Raw genomic sequence first — 20382 nt, 5'->3', positions numbered from 1 at the left:
CAAACAAAAGCCTGAACCTGAACCAGACCGGCTCCTCCAAAAGACACCACTTAATCAACGCTGGCCCTCAGATCTCCCACCAGGGGCCGTCCACACCGGCCCTCCGGGGCCAGGAACCTGATTACTCAAACAGATACGACCCAGAGCCAAAAAGCTGCGATAGTCTGAGCAGAGACTGGTTCTCAGTGTGGCTGTCAGCGGCTCGACATTCCCTGAACGATCATCTTAATTGAAGCTTTTGGATGTGTGTGTGTGTTTCCAAAACATCTGCGTGCGGCTGGTGTGTGTGGTTGTAATTAGGCTTTTAGAGGACTTATGTGTGTGTTTGTGTTGCTCTGACAGGACGCCTCCGCACAGCTCTGGCTTGTAAACCGGCAGATCTGACGACATGAGCGCAGTAAACATCTCAGCTCCAGGACACGGTCTCTGAGCTCAGATTGCAAGCCGATACTTGGACCCGCAGCCAGCGCCGGGCTGCGCGGCACATGGAGCTCTTTATAGGTCGAAGAATTAGTTCAAAAAGCTCTTTTAAAATGTAACTGGCCGTCCCCAGGGCCCCGAGGGCCCCGAGGCCTCACGTGAGCTCGCTGTACCAGCATTTTAATAGACGGTTAAAGAGCTGCAGCAAGTCCAGCTCTGCTCTGCATGGTTCTCATTTATCAGAGGAAAATCCCACCGAGCAGAGCGGTTATGTAACAGTCAGCAGCCCGAGGAGGAGACGATGGCGGCTGGTGGACGACATGTCCACAGATCGCTCATCGTGCTTCAGAGCCCCCCTCTACCACCCTGACTGAGAGCTGGAACAGGCCTGAACAGTCAGAGTTAATCTGCAGCCAAGCAGCTGAGGTTTATCTCCCGATGAGTGACGTTTCATTTTGAGGGGAACTGTTCCTTTAGGAAAACCGTTCAAATGAAGATTAATGTTGTTCACAGGTCGTTTGACCACATCTGCGGCTCCACGAGTCTGATTCACGGCTCAGTTTCTCTTTCAGTGAAAGCTGGATTCAGCACAAGATGGATGTTCCTCTGAACGCGCCGATGTCAGAGCCGACAGCTTCATCGCTCTGACGGATGAGCGCGATGTTTTCTGACTGGCAGAGAGAATCAGCTGAACAGGCTAATGAAGCACAGACTGTGCTGCTGAGTGACAGAAAGCAGAAACCAGAGGCTTTCACCCAGGAAAATCATCCTCTCTTCCAGCACTGCTCGCTTCACTTTACACCAGCATCGCCTCTGGAAACGTTTTGGACACCACTGAAGTGTTTTTCATTTTTATTTTGGTCAGTGAACCTGGTCATATTCCAGCTGAAGTGATGTGAGCACGTTTCTTCCACCATGTGTCGTCACACGTGCAGAGCTGATCCCTTCAGTCCGCCCTCAGAACCTGCTGCTTCTTTAAAAGCTCATTTTTCTGTGTTGTTTAAAAACAAAACACACACACACACACACACACAGAATAGTCCAAGTAGAATAAAACCACATATATATAAAAAACTGAGGAGTTATGAGTGTATCACTCTATTTACTGTGAAACACACGTCGTCATGTGATTAGTTAATAATTAGCTGATTACAGTCCACTTGTGCATCACATGACCTGTCACGTAACGTTACGTTCTCTTGTCCTCGCCTGGTTGGATTTCTCCATCTCCCGAGGAAAAATGTCCCGGAGATGCGGGACGCTTTTGGTCCTGAGCAGAGCCGGTCCGGTCCAGCAGTCACAGGGCAGCCTGTGAGACGAAACCCAGAACACTCACAGCTTCAGATTTTCCAACTGTCCCAATCTCCTGGATGAAGCTGCAGAGGAAACATAAACCTAAATCAAACCGGATCGTTTTCACCTCCCTTCTGTGGAAAAGTCAGAGTGCGCTCCCCCTGAAACCCTCCTGCTGAGTCTGGATCGGAGCGGCTGCCTCGGCTGACGGCGCGGAGGTTACGTAATGCCGTGCGATGAGCTGAAACTGTGAACCTCACACTCATGCTCATCGCTTCTCTTCGTGAATACGCGCCCTGTGGCGATAAGTTGCTACAGACTGAGCAGATATTCCCCAACAGTCAAACGTTTTGCTCTCAGATGAAATCGTAGAAAGGTTCTGCCTCTAACGTGAATGTAAAGGAAGTCAGCATCCAAACCTCAGGTCAGAGAGAAGTGTGTTTTTGTTGTTTCTTTATTCTCGTGGACAGTTCGTCCATATGTTTCCACTCTGCTGCTTTCATCACCGTCCTTACAGAGAAAATTAGATTACAGCTCAGAGCTGGGGAGGCCTTCAGCATCCACGGCCTCCATCCTAACCGCCGCTGCACTCACCTGGGTCTGGTCTCTGTGTGGTGAAAACTGCCTCAGGTCCACGTGTGACTGGACTACACACACACACACCAGCACAGGGATCCAGCCGAGGAGGAAAACCCCGTACAGGACTCATGAAGTCACCAAACCGCACGCTCTAACTCTGCATCTGCTTCCAGTCAGAGGAGCTCTGATCAGATCCTTCACGAGGAGTTTTAATCTGCTCCAGACTCCACAATGTGCCCCACCCGCCCTGCCTCCACACCCCCGCAGAGGAAACAAACCACCCTGTAGCAGAGTGGTCACATCAGTATGGATTGTGTATGGAGGGGGCTCTGTCCCTTCTCAACATGTTAGTCTCACAGTGAACAAACACAGATGGTGACTGGTCCATAGTAACGACAGTTCAAACCCTCAGGATGGTCTTTCGTGTCTGTGCTTTACTCTGATGTTTGATTTTCGGTCCATCTGAATCTTTTTAGGAAAACACTGGGTGTGGTCCTTTAATCAGCCCTGAGTCGTGTCTGCACACATCCCAGGACAGATAGGGCGGCCGCCGTGTTGCCTGGGAGGCAAAACCCAGGGGAGAAAGCACTGGGTACATCCTCTTCTTCTCCTCTGCTCTGAGAGTTAAAGATCACTCTGATCCTGTTTCAGGCCTGATGTAAATCCAGTTAAACATCGTGTGCATGTTTGTGACTGCAGGATGTAGGAGGTCCTCGGTGTTTGCTCCCCACCTGGATTCACCTGATCCAGAAACCAGGACCACAGAGGCTGATTTAAACTAGATTCAACCAAACCAGGTGAGTTTTAGTCACATTTGGTCAAATTCATCTGCATTTTTAGTGAAAACTGTCAAAGGAACCGTGAACACTGGTCTGGGACTGAAAACTGACTGGTTGTTTAAGTAAGAGCATGGATGGATTGTGAGACAGCGGGCCCTTGGACATGTAAGAGACTCCCACCCCTCATACACAGGAGCAAGACCCCCAGACTGAAAGAGACACGAAACAAAACTGCTGCATGGTCACGTTGAGTTTCAGTGCCGACGTCCCCCGCCTTCTCTTCCACCAGCGTGACAGTTAGAAGACGGGTCTGCTGTGCGGCTCGGTGGGACAGCTGCTGGTCCGTGGGTGTTATCAGCTGAGTCTCAGTGTGTACTGATGCTGGATCAGCTGCAGCTGCTTGGTGTTTCCACTTTTAAGAATCCACAACAAACAGAAGCTCAGAGCCAGAGAGTGAGTCAGTGGGAAACCCTCAGAGTCTGCAGTGGGAGCTCAGACTCTCCCACACTAATGATGAGTCATGATGGGAGTCAGCTGGTCCTCGATCAGGGAATCTCCTCCAACACAGAACCAGAGCCGACGGACAGAAAACATCTGGACTCAGGTCAGACTCAGACTGTCCCCACTCAGAAAGCTGTGACTTGCTTTTTATAGCTGCTGACCTTCAGTCTTTGGTGAAAATGATCTGGAAAAACCAAATTCCACCTCTCAGATATCAGAACATTTCAAAGGTTAAATGTCCTCTAACAACATGATTTCACTGTGGAAAATGTGGATTTTGAAAAATCATTTAATCTATACTTTCTTCTCTTTTTGTCCTCCTCCTCTGTTCTTGCTGTCTAGCTGCCTATCTGTTGCCGTGGTAACCCCCTGATGTTTTTTGATGGAGTGTCTGTCCTGTGTGTCCTGAGTTGAGTTGAACAGTGTAACGTGGAGTGTTGCCTGGTTAGTGAGGCTTCGGCTCAGCTCGGCACCGCTCTGCTTTTTAAAGGACCATGTTTGTTTTGTTGGCTTAGTGTTGTTTGTTTTGGTTTTTATGTCGATGTGCATCTCGACCCTGAGGAGAGGGGAGAGTTCAGGTGTTTTCTTTCAGCTTGTTGGACGGGAGTCTGTGTTGGAGCGTGCGGAGCTGAGGATGAGTCAGTCCGTCCACCTGGTTAGGAAAGAGAAAACACATGTAGCCAAAGAGAAAGATATACAACAGTGCTGTCGCTGCCTTCATGCTTAAAGCTGACAGTGTGGTGTTGCACAGCTGAGAAGAGCCAAACTCATCACATCACCGTCCAGCGTCCACTGAAACGTGGTTCGGTCTGAGTGACAGTTTCTGTCCTGAGTCTGGTTTGTGGACTGAATGTGACAGTGGTCCTGTTGTAACCAGCAGAGGGTCTCCATCGTTTTCTGTCCTCCATCCTTCTTAAATCGGTGCTTTTCACTGGGGAGTTCTGAACGAGTCAGAGCAGTGACCCTGCATCGCTGCAGTGGCTCGGATCAAACTGCTGGATGGGGGAACAGCTGCCTCCTTTTCCATGGAAATCTGTTTCTGTGCCTCCACATGTTGGATCTTGTCTCATCAATAGTTTTTATAAATGGAGTCAGTTCAGGGGAAACAGAGAAAATTTATGGAGTATTATTGATATTTCAGGCTCGACAGCAGCTGCAGTCTGTAATTAAAGTAGAATTCCACCATTTTTTGTGCTGATAATTTATGTTTTATACTCTTTTTGCATCAGGATGCAATCACGTTTAAATGACGTGATATCAGATGAAGCTTGAGCTCCGAGTCCATGCTGTGAGTGTAGGCAGGAAAACACTAATGACTGATAATAAAAAAGGAACATGTGGTCGTTAAAGGCTTTAAAGAGCCTCGTCGGCTGCTCTCAAACACACCAGCTCTCATTCCTGTTTCCATGTTTACACCAACAGAGTGGACAGAAAGTAAGACATGGATGCTACGCACGATTTTTGCTTTTCCCCCTTTTCCTGATCAGAAGTGGCAGGAAGTTGGAACAGAAACGTGGAATGACAGCTTCACTGTCAGAAAGACGAGAGAAGAGACCACATCAGAAAGATGGAGAGAGTAACAACCCTCCCTTTAACTGTTCATAAACACGGAGTCCGCTCACACAGTGAAGCTCAGCCTGTTTACCCTTCACTGCTGCGTGTGTTAGGGTACAGGAACAGGACTGTGGAGTCTGGGCGCCCTCCACTGGCTCAGTGAGCGCTGCCACCTTTACTGTTTTCATACCCAGAGTACAGTTTCTAATGTTTTCAAACCCATAATGCAATCTGTAATCTGGAATGTACAGACATGTCAAAATAAAAGAGCAGAAGTGCAACATTTGAGTAAATGTACTTTAAATGTGGAGACAGAATTATTCAGACTTAATAAGAAAACTGCTGAGAAACATGAAAAAGAATCTAAAAAAAAGCTTTACATTATTTCAGCAATGAATAAAATAATAAAAGTCCTGATGTGACTCAGCTTTCACACTAAATGCTGCCACCTGGTGTCCGTGTGGCCTTACTGCCTTTTTAACCCTGACAGCTGTAAAGTCCAGCTGGATTCCAATGAGTTAATCAGTCACTTATTGATTTATTGATATTCACTGTACAGTGGTGTTTGATCAACAGGGTTTTACTGGTTATTACCTCACTAATCCTCCTCCTTGTCTTGTGTTCTCAGGCTGAAGCGACAGGTTGATCCAGGATGAATCACAGACAGTGTGAGTCGCACTGAATCTAAATATGTTTCATGTCAGTGTGTTTAGATTTGAGTGACTCGAGGCTCTAAGAAGAAAAACGCTCATTGATCAGAGCAGTTTGAACAGCTGTTGTTTTGATCAGGTCTCACTCTGTCAGACACTGAACTACCTTTCACTAATCTAAAGACGCGTGCTCGTCCATCAGGTCTTTATAGTGCTGGGGACTGGTTTTCCGGCCCCAGTTTTTCTGCACCCTGTACTTCATGGTCTGGAGCGGGATGTTGACTGAGGAGACGTACTGCACAGAGCGGGAGACAGTGGCTTTGAAGGCCGGTGTTCTGGCTGTGAAGAGGATGAAGATCTGAAATCCCTGAGAATATGAGAGCAGGATGATGAAGGTCAGTCCCTGTATTTAGTCTTTCTGTTCGGGGTTGGACACTTTGCACTTTTCATACTTAATCCAGAAGAGTAATGAGGAATTATTGTAAGATCAGGTGCAAACAACTGCAACAGACAGACGATCAAACAGACGTACCTGTGTGGTTGTACACAGGCAGAAGAAGATGCTGAAGATCTGGTGTGCGTGTCCAGAAGTGATGAGGACCAGGTATCCCAGAGACCAGGACAGGCCCAGTAACACAGCCAGAGAAAAGCTTTTGAGGAACTTCTTCCTTAGAGACGAGCTTTTGGACCTGCACAACAGGACAGGTGGGTGAGTGAAGGTCTACAGAGACAAATCTTCTTCATGAGTAGAAACATTCTTCTGTTTAACATGTTTCTGATAGTTAATGTGGTGTTTTTGTGTGTTACCTGGCTCGCATGGTGAGAACCAACAGTACCATATTGTAGATCAGAGTCAGACCGACTGGAAGGAGGAAACCCCAGAACATCGGTTTGTCAAACTTAAAGTCTTTGTCCTTATCCAGAGCTGCAAGCCAGCAACTAGAGGTTCAAACAACCACAGAACAAAAACTGTGTTGGAGAGAAACTAAATTCAAACATAGGCCTCAGGTTTGTTTAAGATTTATTCAAACCCACACAACTTTATCATCAGTTCCACAGACCTCAGACTTTTGTTTATTTAAAGACAGAAAATGAAGAATCTTAAGACAGGTGGTGTTACATTTTTGAGGAGACAGTAAATTAGTGAAAATAATTTTAATGGTGTACCCACAATTCCTCCTGCCTGTATCCCAGAGGATTGTCCACCCTGTAGGTTGCTCCCAGTGTGATCGCCATGACAATGGCAGGGACACCTGAGACAGAACAGTAAGTGAAAACAGAAGCGTCTGTGATGAGGACTGATGGGTCGTCGTGGTAAATCGGAATGAGCTGATGTTTTTGGGATAACTTGTGTTTGTGCTGTGTTTTATATAAAAGGAATAAATCCTCATCTTTCTCTCTGAGTGTCAGATGTTCAGCGAGCTGCTCTTACAGCTGATCTGAGGTGTGAACCCCACCTGTGTGTCAGTGATGTGCCCACAACTTAACTCTGCAAGAAAACTAATAGGTTCATTTCCAAAAAGGTGGAACTGCTGCTTGAAATGTCGTACCCCATCCCGCAGCGATACTGAACAGGGTCCAGTGCTTAGGGAGACTCTTGTGCTGTCCGTCTCCAGAGGGGGACTCCAGCAGCACCAGCTGAGTGCTGTACACACTGTTCCACATGAAGGTGGCCAACAGGAAGAAGTGAAGCAGGGCCGCCACCGCCGTACAGGAGCCGCCGTCCTGTTCCACGTGTTGGTCAGAGTCGGGGATGTTGTTGGTTTGAGTTGTGATCTTCGGCCCGGCGTCGTCCTCTCTGCTGGAGTTTTCAACTCCAGAGAGGAAGGTGATGACGAAGGCCAGCAGGCTGACGCAGATACACAGCAGAGCCATCTTCATGTTCCTGTTGTTCTGAAGAGACTCTCTTTAAAAAAGGAAAGAATCTTTTCAGAAAGTTGTGATATTTTAACAACAGAAACAACTCGCTCTACTCATCTCATTTTAACACCAGGAACACAAAACTGCACAGATGTGTGCGACAGTTTTTTCAGTTTTCCTGAGTTTCCCTCAGACTCAGCATTCACACTGCATTTAAACAGCAGCTGTGATATTTTATAAAGTTAAACATTCACAAGAAAATGTTAAAGATATTCAAAATAAAACAGCTTTTAATAATCCTTTCTTTTCTCAAGGCAACAGCCAGTGTTTTACACACAAAATAATGTTCTTGAAATATTACAACTTTTTTCTAAAAACATTATGACTCACGTTCAAAATATTATTATGATTATTATTATTCTTATTATTATGATTATTCTTATTAAGTGGTTTCAGTGCTGTCTGACTTTGAAGGCCAAATTTATTAATCAAGGAAATAATAAGCAGATAACTCAGTAATAAAAGGAATCGGTTGTTAAAATGATCTTACCGGTCTATAATGTGATGAATGATCGTTACAGCGAAACCCACAATCGAAAGCGAAAGTCCGACGATGGAAATCAGGTCCAGGGCGTGTGCGTACTCGTATGTTGCTCTGTATGACTGAAACACAATCAGCATTTTCTCTTTTTATTTCATTTGACTCTGAATTCACTTCATTTTTTGAGCAAGCAGTTTTGCTTCATCTCGTCCTGACGAGTGCAGTGATGCAGATCCAGCAGTTAACCACGAAGCACTCAGGGGTAACTGTTCCTGACTGCTGCCGTAGTTTAAACTGCACTTTGTTGCATCTGTGTCTTGTTTAATGAAACAGTCGTTGGCCTCGTGTGAACGTGGCGAACGTGTGGATGCAGAGTTGTGATATTCACCCAGAGAGCAGCGAAGTTGGTGGTGTGGTTACAGAAACATCTCATGACTCCGTCTGAAGCGTTTCCCTTGGAGCAGCCGGCGGTGCTCCAGTCCTCCACACTGTAGTTCCAGAAAACACAGGCGAAGTCGTGCAGAGACGTTCGGTCCATCAGCTGAAACAGCAGCACAAAGAACGTCTGCAAGGCTGCAGCTACGTTTAATCTGAACTCTTTAAACACTGCGAACAGAAGCTGGGTTTGGTACCGTTGGTCTGAACAGCATCTCCACGTGTTGTGGCACCACGCTGCGATCCTGACCTTTGACACTGGCTGACAGGACCCTGATGGTGGCGTGACGCCCCCTGTAGAGTCTGGACCTGAAAAAGCGGTCGTTCTGGTAGAGGACGAAACCCAGAGAGACATTTGATGGCTTCTGACGTCTGCCAGCAGCTTCTGCAGATACAGGCAGAAATTCACACTGATGTTCATAGAAAATCTTTGTCTTGACTTTTTCGCAGTCAGATGAAATTAGATGTTTTACGAGAAATGAACCAATCACAGCTCAGAGAAAACCTTTACAGCCAAATACCACAGTGTGAACAGCGTACACTGCTGTGTACTTTTGAGAGTGTAGTTGAACTTGAGCTGGACTGAAGCAGTGTTTCTGTTGGTGCAGAAAACTGGCCTGGTGGGAACTGGACGTATATCAGGGTGTCGACGACGATCCCGCCTTCCACCACAGCGTTTGAGGTGTTGGTGTTCAGCTGAATCCGGTCGGCCACAAAACTGCCCGACGTTCCTGAAAGCATGGACATGACAGATCTGTTAGGGACCACGCTGTCGTCCTCACTCCATCTGACGTCCTCACTCCATCAGCCTGTCCCCGGCGTAATTTAAACTGTTTTCAAACTTGTAGCAGGATTTAAAATAATTAGGAGCTGGACTTTAATAATCCATAAAAGAGCTTAAGAAGAAATCTGTCATATTTTTGTCCTTCATGATAACGTACATGAGTCCTCCTGATGGAGACACAGTTTGTCACAGACCTGTGAGAGAGGTGAACTGGACTCCCTGAGTGTCAGCAGCAGGGATGAGGACCGACTGAACCACCAGGTTTGGCTGAACCACCTGAGACTGAGACGTGTTGAGGCTGGTGCTGAGGTTCACAGAGAGCTGGTCCAGAGTCACGGTCAGGCTGGACACAAGGAGTGGACGTAAAATACACAGAGACACAGGAAAACAGTAAAATCATCATTATCAGATGGGTTTGTGGCGTCCTGTCTGCTCAGCAGCAGCTCGCAGCTGAAATCAGATCCTGGACTCGACTCATTCCCCAGCTGAGCTCAGTGTGTGTGTCCAAAGTGCGTTCAGGGGATTAGATCTGGATTGAACCACAACACTGTTTGAATCCCAGCTGTAAAAAGTTTGTCAGGTCAAGTATTTAAAAGTATTGAGATTCTTAAATTGGTTTTAATTACAAATTCTTAAGATGAATTCTTAGCCTTGTTTACTTCTTGTTCATCAGATAATTCTCATCTTTACTAACAGTTCAGAGACTGGTGTTTCCAGAAATATCTCATTTATATTTTGTTGGTTTCTTGTCTCTTTTAGACAAAACTGCTTCCTGTGAGTTTCTGGACTTTTTATGAATTACAGATGAGGTAAGCTGTGTTTTACCATTTTCTAATATGTGAATAATGTTTATGTCAACATCCAAGTCATAATTACAAATGGAAAACTGGGAAATGATATATCTGACTTTGTTCTTAAGAACACAAAAAAATATCTGAAAACCAGACAAATATGGATTCATCACATCAGCCAGACTTTAGCATTTGAAATAATTGAATCCAGAATTCAGAGATGCAGTGCTCCATATCGTATTGTTAACCCCTGCTTATTTTTCTAAGACTAAGCTCAGCTGAATTACAAAACAGCACAACTCATTTCAGCCGATTGTGCAGATTTCATCCTAAACAGCTAAAATTCAGCACATTTTATCCGAACCAAGAGTTTGGACTGAAGTGTGATGCGTTTGCTTACCCCAGAGTTGCGCTGTTTTCCTCAGTGTTGTCTGGAGCGCTGGCATTGAGCAGTTGGCTGACTGTGGCGACTGCTGCCACTCTGACGCTCTGCAATACAAACATCAACGCGGCACACCACCGGCCCATGCTGTTACTGCGAGATATATCTTTATGTACACAGAACCTTTCAGTGTGTTCTGGTTACTGGAGTTTGTTACCAAACCGGTTTGGTTGTGGAAGCTTGGTCTTTGGCATCTTTTGGACCCAAAACTCCAGGAAACCCAAATGAAAGTGTGCGGGAGTTTCTCGTACCTCTGTGGCATTAGGAGACAGCAGCAGTGTGTTGACGATCTGAGCTGCTGCTGTGACGTTTTCGGCCGTCAGCTCTTCAGGTCTGGATGTCAGAATTTGAGTGCTGGTCGCCAGCGTATCTAAATCAGCTACACTGGTAAGCTGACAGAGGAAGGACGTTATCCATACACGTATTTACTGAATCTCATATACTTTACCATACATATCGGACAACAACATGTATTCGTGCACAACAACTTTTATACAGAATTACTAAAACTATCAAACTGGAACTAGTGGAAATCTATGGAAAGGGGTGGTCCAGCATCTGCAGTTGTTTTCTAGAACATTTAGCCTTTCCTTCAGTGTTGACTTTAAAAAAAATATTTCCTACATTTTGTTGAATGTCGCTGAACGTCTGGTCACACTTGACGACCTGTGGTGGACGGTTGAAACCCAGAGATCCAGTCGTGTTGGAGCATCTGGTCACGGCCTGTGGTTTACCAGCTGCATGGAAGAAAAACACCAGTATGTTCTGGTATACCTGATGGATCGATGTGAGACGGGTGGATGGAGGTGGCAGAAACTGGACTGATGTCCTGATGGATTGATCTGCAGGTGGATGCAGGGTAGAAACTTACCATTACTCGTTCCTTGCGGACAGACTTCCTCAGAATATGCAAACCAGCCAACCGGTGTAGGTGGGAATCTGAATTCATTTAGCACTTCGGCTTTGCAAAAATTTTCTAAGAGGACAAGGTTAAGAGAATTAGGTCCAAGTGGACATGTTGGCCCGGTGATGACAGGAAATGATTTTGTGATTTCTAGAACTTGAGAACAAATCAGGAACAACTTTTAATATGTTAGATATTTCAAAAAACTATTTTCTTTTCAGCTACAGTGCTGATACTAAACCCAGCTTACCTACTGAGCACGTCTCTCCGGTCCATTCATCAGGACAGATGCAGACACCGTTCAGTAATATCCCACCATTAACACAAACCAGAGGAGTGGTAGTGGGGGGAGTAGTAGTAGAAGTAATAGTAGTAAAAAGTGTAGTAGTAGGAGAACGAGTAGTAGCAGTAGTAGTAGCATAAGGAGTGGTACTAAAAGGAGGAGTAGAAGTAGTAGTAGTTGGAGGAGAAGTAGTAAGAAGAGGTGTAGGAGGAGGAGGAGTATCAGGGGGCACAGTGGACTCCTCGATTGGTTCAGTGGTCTCAGCGTAAGGAGAAGTAGTAAGAAGAGGTGTGGTACCAGGAGGAGGAGGAGGAGTATCAGGGGGCAAGGTGGACTCCTCGATTGGTTCAGTGGTCTCAGCGTAAGGAGAAGTAGTAAGAAGAGGTGTGGTACCAGGAGGAGGAGGAGGAGGAGTATCAGGGGGCACAGTGGACTCCTCGATTAGTTCAGTGGTCTCAGCGTAAGGAGAAGTAGGAAGAAGAGGTGTGGTACCAGGAGGAGGAGGAGTATCAGGGGGCACAGTGGACTCCTCGATTGGTTCAGTGGTCTCAGCGTAAGGAGAAGTAGGAAGAAGAGGTGTGGTACCAGGAGAAGGAGGAGTATCAGGGGGCACGGTGGACTCCTCGAGTGTGGGCTCAGCGTAAGGAGAAGTGTTGGGATTGTTGGTAGTTCTTGAACTTTCTGGTGTGATGGTGTTTGAAGTACTTTCTGATTCAGTGGTGAGGACTGTGGTTTCTGGTACGGACTCAGAAACAGTATTATCAGGACTGATATAAGGGCTGGCACTGGTCAGATCAGTTACAGTTATAGGAGCAGAAGTAGTAACAAGAACAGTAGCAGTGGTAACAGGGATCGGCAACTCAGGGGGGCTGCTGGTTATGCTGGTTATGCTGGTGCTATTTGATGTTGTTGTGGACAGCCCTTCGGTTCGAGAGGCCAATGGAACAGCTGTGAGGAGACACATTATTATCATACGACACGTTATTTATTATTTAGTTATTATTTTAACTTGTTAAAATAATAAAAACTGGTTGTTTATCTGATGCAGATTCATTTAGAGCAGCAAGGTGATGCACACAAGAGAAACAGTTTAAAATAGTTAACTGGTTTGGTTTACTGTTGGTATCCTGAATAATAAACCACATTTACCACCATTACTATTCTCCTACAGACCATAATTTACACACATCAAACTTCAGTAAGTTTTCATTTCATATCCTATCAAAATTTCAAATCTTCAGAATCTTGTAATTAAACTCAGAATAGTTCAAACAACCAAATCAGAGCTGAGCCGACGTGAGGAGGGCACAGAGTATTGTAAAGTAAAGTGGAAAGTGAAAGGTGCTGAACTCTCACAGTTAGAAAGTTTTCTTACCCATAGTGAAAACGAGGAAAAACCAGAGGTCCATGTTGATGAACAGCAGCAGGTCAGAGGTGTTGGTTTGTGTTTTCTTCATGTTGTTACGGTTCCTGTCTGAGCTGAGCTGCAGTGGATGAAGTGTCACCTTGAAAATGTTCAGTCATGTTCATAAAGAGCTGCACAATGAAATCATAAAACAGAGTTCTTCATTAACTGGCTTGTTCCACACTGCAAGAAATGAAACGTCAGCATGTGGTTTTATTTTATTGCGCCTTCTCAAGTGTGAATGTTGGAGAGTGTGTGTGTGTGTGTGTGTGTGTGTGTGTGTACTTTGAACTACACTCACTGATATAAAAGGTGATATATCAAGAAACATTGATTAATTAGTTGATTGGAGGCAAAACTAGAACAAAACAAGCACCAATCACAGACTGGTGGTCTGAGGTTTTCACTCCATACAGAAACTTGTGATTTGTGAATCTGTCGCTGCACCAAACTGAACAAACTCAATATTTAATTGTGACATAAATATGAGGAAACTTGAGCCAGAATCAGCTGATGATTGTCTTTCTCTTTTTCTCTGCAGGACTCTGATAAGCTGCAGCTCAGGTTAAACACTCAGAGGAGTTGATCTGTCAGACCCTGACCTTTGACCTCTGGCCTCCCTGAAAAAACAGCTTTTCTGTTCCTGTGGGTCAGTAGATTAATATCACAGGTAAACAGCTTCAGACCACACTCTGGTTTATTTTCTAAAAATGAAACTGTAAAACTTTATGTGAGAGTATATGAGAAACGTCACTGTTCATTACTGACTAACTAACTAACACCCCGTTATGAACCATTACTCTGATATGGTGCCTTTTTACACACATGAAATAATCACAGCACAGACATTTCCCTGGCGATGAGCTCTGCAGCCTGTAGGGGGCAGTATCAGGACGCCGGCCTGGTGGGTTGTGTTGTGGTGTGCAGCCTTGTAGAAAGTAGATGCAGTGTTTGTAGAGAGGAGTGTGTGGTAATCGTTGTCAGGTGACGTACAAACAGAGCTGTTAATGATTGACCCCTCTGGGCTCCTGTTAAAGAGTGAGGCTGGGGGCGCTGGACTGCAGTGGTTTTCGTTCAGTCTGCAGACACCATGGCTCAGCTGGTGGAGTGTGTCCCCAACTTCTCAGAGGGTCGAGACAAAGAGGTCGGTAACTTCACCTGAAACTGATGTTTCTTCTTTGTTGAGGTTCATTTAAACGGTTTGTGCAGTAAAAGTGTTGAGAACCAGCTTTTTTTTCATTTCTAACCTGGATATAAATGATCTGTTGTATCACAGGCACGCAGAAGTAATACGGACGCGTTTGTTAATGTTCAGGAAGATATTTAATATTTTCTTTAATTTAATATTCTTACAGCTGTGCTCAACATCTGTTCAGTCTCCATGATCAGAAAACTGCTGGTTCTCACCTGCTGATGGAGACTAATTTGGGTTTTTGGGGACATGAGTGAATTTTAAAGCTCAGTGACTGAAAACAGCTGTAGAGCAGAAAGTGTCTTTGCTGTCCATTTAATATAAACTGTCTCTGAACCAGTTTGTCCTTTGACCTGTTTGTTCTGCTGCTGGAGGAGAAGAAACTGGTCAAACATACACGTCTGTTACAGATGAACTCGGTCAATTAAACTTTAACCCTGAAACTGTTCAGCTCCTGCTTCATGTCCCGGCGCTCAGAGGTGGAGGGTGGACAGGAGGTGGACCTGACTGTCACACAGTCTGAGACCCGCGGGTTTGCAGAATGATTCAGGAACATGGACATTTTGGAGACAGATGATTCTGGTTTGATCTTAGAGATGTGGACTCAGTGTTTCCGGTGCTCCAGGTGATCGATGCCATCGCAGCAGCCATCTCTGGCACCTCGGGCTGCAGCCTGCTGGACGTCGACCCGGGAGCCTCCACCAACCGGACCGTCTACACCTTCGTGGGTTCTCCTGAGGCGGTGGTGGAGGGAGCGCTGAACGCTGCCCGCCAGGCCTTCAGCCTCATCGACATGAGCAAACACTCAGGTGTGCGGGGCCCTTCAGCTGCACAACAGGAGGTATTACACAAGAGGAAGTGTTTAACGTGTGTGTCACCTGTTCAGGTGAGCACCCTCGCACCGGAGCGCTGGACGTGTGTCCCTTCATCCCCGTCCAGAACGTCACCATGGACGACTGCGTCCGCTGCGCCAACATCTTCGGACAGAAAGTGGCAGAACTGCTGCAGGTCCCAGGTGAGAGGTCACACACACCTGAGTCAGGTGGTTTTAGACAAAACCAGAATCTGTCACACAACTCACATGACAAGAGATTAGACAAAAGCATAGAAAGAGTATGAACTGTCAGCTGTGTTTGTGTGAACTCCTCTTCAGTTTATCTTTATGGAGAAGCAGCTCGGACAGACACGAGGAGGAGTCTTCCCTCTGTGAGGGCGGGAGAGTACGAAGCTTTACCTGAAAAGGTGAGACGTCCTCAAACGGACGCACGGCTGCTTCTCATTGGTTCTGAGTATCTGGGTTTGTTCAGATGAAAACATGACTTTTCTACAGAATTTTTATTTTTCTCTCCTCCAGTTGAAACGCGCTGAGTGGGCCCCTGACTTCGGCCCCGCAACCTTCGTACCGTCGTGGGGGGCCACGGTAACCGGCGCTCGTAAGTTCCTCATCGCGTACAACGTGAACCTGATCGCCACCAAAGAACAGGCTCATCGCATCGCTCTGGACATCAGGGAGCAGGGCCGAGGGAAAGACCAGGTGCATGCTGGGAGTCTGAGTCAGTTATCAGATATTCGTGTGTCGGAGTTGTGTTCGTCTTTGTGTTTGCTGTCAGTGTGCTGTGTCACTGCAGACTCACTGAATACTTTATTACTCTGTGACTTTTCATTTTGTAAAATGTGTCGTACATGAGATGATAGATGAGTTCAGCACTGTACAGTCAGCAGATACAGTCAGTATGTAAGATGAAGAACCAAAGCAGAGGAGAAAATAGGAATCAAATCATAAACGATACTAAGACTGAGTGATATTTAGTTATATGGTTACGTTAGGTTTCATAGATATTTGACTTGTATTCGATAAAGCAGACAAACACAATTATGATCTTTATTAATTACAAATAGATTTTTACTTAGTGAATCCGCAGCGCCCCCTACAGACTTTTGTTTAACATTTTCAGACTAACCTCACTGTCTTACTGAGCACACTAATTATCAAAACCCTGTTATTAAAGGCTCACAGTGTGTAGGATGTATGTTCAGTCGTCCACTGAAGACCAGGTCAGGGGTCAGTTCACAGGTACATTCATGGGTGTTTCACATTAACAGTGAAATCAAACATCTGATCCATGAATCAAATCATAAATAATGTGTAGATGAATGTGGATTCACTGATCTAAAGAATAAAATCACATGTTTTTGGAGAAATGCTTCACTGGGAGTGTCTCTCTCCACCAGCCCGGGCTGCTGAGGAAGGTGCAGGGAATGGGCTGGTACCTGGAGGAGGCCAACCTCGCTCAGGTGTCCACCAACATCCTGGACTACGAGCTGACCCCCCTCCACACCGTGTACCAGGAGATCTGCAGGGACGCTGAGGTCAGAGGTTAACGCAGGTTCCATTTAAACTGAAGAGGTAGAAATATGTGGTCTTACACCTTAAAATCTTCACCGACCATCGTCCCAGGAGACGAGGTCACGTGATGACGTGCGTCTTTGATGTAGGAGAAGAAACTTAGTCCAGGCTGCATGGCTTCATCCAGAGGATCCGACGTGTCACAGTGTAATCCTGGACCCTTTGATACACAAATATGGAGGCGTTACATCAGTTCACTCCTGTTGTGTTACAGCTGCTTTGTATTGGTTATTGTTGCTGTGTGGGTCACGTTGTTCTCACGTTAGCTGTAACATAAAGCATCACTGACCCACACAGCTCAAACATCTTTAATAAATGAAGCGACGCCCCTCAGACTGCAGCGCCCCCTGCTGACAGTTTGTACTGTTTTACTGTGGTACTGCAGTATTACAGTGTGTGTGTGTCTGAGTGTAGTACTGCAGTATTACAGTGTGTGTTTAAGTGTACTGCTGTGTCCAGGATCTGAACCTGCCGGTGGTGGGCTCTCAGATCGTGGGTCTGATCCCCCTGAAGGCTCTGCTGGACTCTGCGGACTTCTACATCGACAGAGACCGGCTCTTCATCATGGAGGAGGAGCACAAAGTCCGGCTGGTAACCAGTCTTTGCAAGAACATGTTTCTGCCATTTTTAAATTCCAGGACCTGAAGGTGTGTTTGTGTCTGTGTCTTCAGGTGATCAGCAAACTGGGCCTGGACTCTCTCGGTCCCTTCAGCCCTAAGGAGAGGATCATAGAGTGAGTTATTAGTATTATTATTATTAACTGTGTTGTTATTATTGTTATTGATACCTCACATTATTAGTTTGTGTGCTGAATATAAAAGGAAAGCTCACATATTAGACATTAAAAGTTACAAATGACAGAATGAGAGGAAAAGACTCCAAGTCCAACATCTCACCACAGACAGACAACATGCAGCTCCGGAGCCAGAGACAGAGAGACAGGCACAGGACCACGGGACAGAGAGGACACAGAGTTAATGACATGGAATACAGGCTGATAAATGTGAGAGTGAGTCTGAGGAGAGAAAGGAGAGGAGAGGTGTGCAGAGGATCATGGGAAGTCTCCCAGCAGCCTCGGCCTGTAGCAGCATAACTAAGGGATGGTTCAGTTGCCTGAGTCCTACTCTGGGCTTTAGCCTGAACTGTAACAGTGTCTGTGGAAATAATGTTTACTTAACTGGAAGAGCAAAATAAAAGGGACAGAATATAGAGGAGAAATGAAAGTAAATACAAGTGAAGTTAGTATTAAGCAGTTTACTTCATTACATCATGTGTTACAGTTTCTGAAAGACAAAGGCTGATGTTTTAAAAATCTGAGTTTCCATGATTAAAAGTTGTCAGTGATAGAAATGAAAGTATCTCATGGTAAATCATTTAACTTCTGACATGATAAGCTGATATGCTGAATGCTGCTGGTGTTTGTTGCACCTGTGCAGGTACATGGTGAGGTCACAGGAGGACAGACGGCTGGCGTCTCTGTCCCTGCAGCAGTTTGTTCAGAGCGTCGGAGCCCGGACACCGGCTCCCGGGGGAGGATCGGTTTCTGCTGCCGTTGCTGCTCTGGTACCAGTTATTACACTGTGATCACACGACGAGGTGAGACGTCTCCACACCTGAACATCTCTGATATCGCTGTGTGGGTGTGAATCCTGTAGGGGGCGGCACTGGGGGCCATGGTGGGTCAGATGACGTACGGGAAGAGGCAGTTTGAGCACCTGGACGGTGTGATGAGGAGGCTGATTCCTCCCTTTCATCAGGCCATGAACGACCTGCTGCTCATGGTGGACTCAGACTCCTCGGCCTTCAACAGCTACATGGTGAGGGGATGCTCAGGTTTCTGTGTGATCGGGAACGAAGACTCATCTGAAAACGTTTTCTCTAACAGTTGTCTCTTTGTGTTACAGGCAGCGCTGAAAATGCCAAAGATGACAGCGGAAGAAATTCAAAGGTAAGAATTTAAAAGCTCCACAGGGTTTAATGCTGCAGGTGCAGTGTGTGTGTGCTGCTTACAGGTGTGTGTGTGTGTGTGTGTGTGGCTAGAAGGGAAGCTGCACTGCAGGAGGGTCTGCAGCGAGCTGTAGGCGTCCCACTGGCTCTGGCAGAAAGGATCAGTGTCCTCTGGCCGTCTCTTAAAGAAATAGTCATTTACGGAAACATGGCCTGCAAGTCTGACGCTCAGGTGAGATGCTCACAGGAATTTCTACCTGCTCAGGGCAGATTTTCCAGCATCAAACTCCTTCAGTTCAGTCGCTGGTTCAGGTTCATGTCATGTTTCATCTGTGTGGTTCCAGGTAGCAGCTAAAGCTTTGGAAACAGCCGTGTTCGGAGCATACTACAACATCATGATCAACCTGAAAGACATCACAGACGACGCCTTCACGGTGGCTGTAAGTGTGTTCATGTGTTCTTTCACTGACACTTGTATATAGACCGAGTCTAATAACCATGGATAATTTGATCTTGGTTCTGTTCTGTGCCGCAGACTCAGAAGAGAGCGTCTGCTTTACTGCAGGAGGCGAAGGATGGCGCCGCCGCTGTCCTCAGTGCTGCAGAGGAAAGAAGGTGAACAGAAAGAGTGAATGTGAAGCAGTGAGGACGGAGCAGCTGGACCCATATCAATCTTCACTGGAAAAAAAGTCCAAAAATATTATTGGTTACAATTCTGAATTTATCCGGACATTTAACTTGAGAATCTGAAGCTCATAAACATTGCTAACGGCCGATGGTTCAGTCCTGACTGAGTCACTAAATGTTGAAAGAGAAACGTCTGCAGGTGTCCTTCACCAGTTTGCCTCCCAGATATCAAACCCAAGACCTCAAAATCTCAGACGTCTGTCTCTCCTCTGGGTGCTGGACATTTCTCCTACTTTACTAAATTTTCCTGTAACACAGAGTTTCTGTTCAGTGAGTAAGAGAACCATTCAAATCCTGTGATACACACCAGGTTTTAAATCCAATGTCCAAAGGAGAAGAAACAGTACCTCAACAAACACCTCTGATCAAACTGATTAGGGAACATCACGCCTGCTCTGAAGTTTTGAGGTCTTGGGTTTGATCCTCAGGTCCAGGTACAGGTACAGGTTCAGGTTCAGGTCCAGGTACAGGTACAGGTACAGGTACAGGTACACTGTCGGGCTGTGCTGGTTCTGGAGTGGATGTTTTGAACCCTCCCTGTTGTTGGTACTTGAAATACACACACACACACTTTGTAAGCCTATAGGTATCAATTTACCTTTACCATACATTACTCAATTTTTATTCACTGCAATAAGAAGACCATGTGACCACAGCCTAAAAATAAAACCAATAAACCAAAATACACCCATTTCTGTTTTTCTATGTTACACCAAAAGAATTGCTATTGGCTGTCTCACCGTGTCTTTTAGCATGATTGGTTAATCTGATTGTGATTCCAGGAAGCTGGCCAATGAGTAAACGGCGGTACACTGGAGTTTTACCTGGATTATTTTACTTCTGCTTGCCAAATTCTTATGTCAATGGAGAACAAAAATCACTCCGCTGGACTGTGCTGTTGTCCAACAGTGAGGTTAGCTAGTTAGAA

At 45.8% G+C, this 20382-nt stretch overlaps 2 protein-coding genes across 3 annotated transcripts; one reads left to right on the top strand and one right to left on the bottom strand.

The window, feature by feature from the left end:
• Window positions 1–5879: 5879 nt before the first annotated feature.
• adgrg7.1 (adhesion G protein-coupled receptor G7, tandem duplicate 1) lies at window positions 5880–13273 on the bottom strand. Its single transcript, XM_041032783.1, has 16 exons — window positions 13192–13273; window positions 11784–12764; window positions 11501–11605; window positions 11254–11366; window positions 10881–11054; window positions 10588–10676; window positions 9591–9739; window positions 9230–9343; window positions 8810–8997; window positions 8566–8718; window positions 8187–8299; window positions 7327–7682; window positions 6948–7029; window positions 6584–6715; window positions 6309–6465; window positions 5880–6143 (listed from the first exon to the last, which is right to left on the bottom strand). The coding sequence occupies exons 1-16, from the start codon at window positions 13271–13273 to the stop codon at window positions 5949–5951; spliced, it is 3183 nt and encodes a 1060-aa protein (XP_040888717.1). The 3' UTR covers window positions 5880–5948.
• Window positions 13274–13762: 489 nt separating this feature from the next.
• ftcd (formimidoyltransferase cyclodeaminase) lies at window positions 13763–20137 on the top strand. 2 transcript variants are annotated; one of them, XM_041032316.1, is made up of 14 exons: window positions 13763–13891; window positions 15039–15222; window positions 15300–15428; window positions 15567–15655; window positions 15768–15947; window positions 16646–16783; window positions 17280–17411; window positions 17492–17553; window positions 18257–18383; window positions 18476–18637; window positions 18725–18768; window positions 18861–18999; window positions 19112–19207; window positions 19303–20137. In XM_041032316.1, exons 2-14 carry the CDS (start codon window positions 15207–15209, stop codon window positions 19384–19386), a joined length of 1398 nt encoding a protein of 465 aa, XP_040888250.1. In that variant the 5' UTR covers window positions 13763–13891; window positions 15039–15206; the 3' UTR covers window positions 19387–20137. The 2 variants fall into 2 exon arrangements, with proteins under 2 accessions (XP_040888250.1, XP_040888249.1); XM_041032315.1 differs by lacking the exon at window positions 13763–13891 and adding an exon at window positions 14276–14365.
• Window positions 20138–20382: the final 245 nt, after the last annotated feature.

This window comes from Toxotes jaculatrix, chromosome 24, assembly GCF_017976425.1.
Source record: "Toxotes jaculatrix isolate fToxJac2 chromosome 24, fToxJac2.pri, whole genome shotgun sequence".
Lineage (NCBI taxonomy): Eukaryota > Metazoa > Chordata > Actinopteri > Toxotidae > Toxotes > Toxotes jaculatrix.
This window is presented reverse-complemented; position numbering and strand designations above follow the sequence as displayed.

Bases quoted from the DNA above. Each gene is read 5' to 3' on its own strand.
- ftcd (XM_041032315.1), top strand. From the start codon at position 14,312: ATGGCTCAGCTGGTGGAGTGTGTCCCCAACTTCTCAGAGGGTCGAGAC. The intron at 14,366-15,038 runs GTCGGTAACTTC...CCGGTGCTCCAG, and splicing joins CAGAGGGTCGAGACAAAGAG to GTGATCGATGCCATCGCAGC. The intron at 19,208-19,302 runs GTAAGTGTGTTC...TCTGTGCCGCAG, and splicing joins ACGACGCCTTCACGGTGGCT to ACTCAGAAGAGAGCGTCTGC.
- adgrg7.1 (XM_041032783.1), bottom strand. From the start codon at position 13,273: ATGAAGAAAACACAAACCAACACCTCTGACCTGCTGCTGTTCATCAAC. The intron at 11,606-11,783 runs GTAAGCTGGGTT...TTGTCCTCTTAG, and splicing joins CGGAGAGACGTGCTCAGTAG to AAAATTTTTGCAAAGCCGAA. The intron at 8,300-8,565 runs GTGAATATCACA...ATTGTGTTTCAG, and splicing joins CCAACTTCGCTGCTCTCTGG to TCATACAGAGCAACATACGA.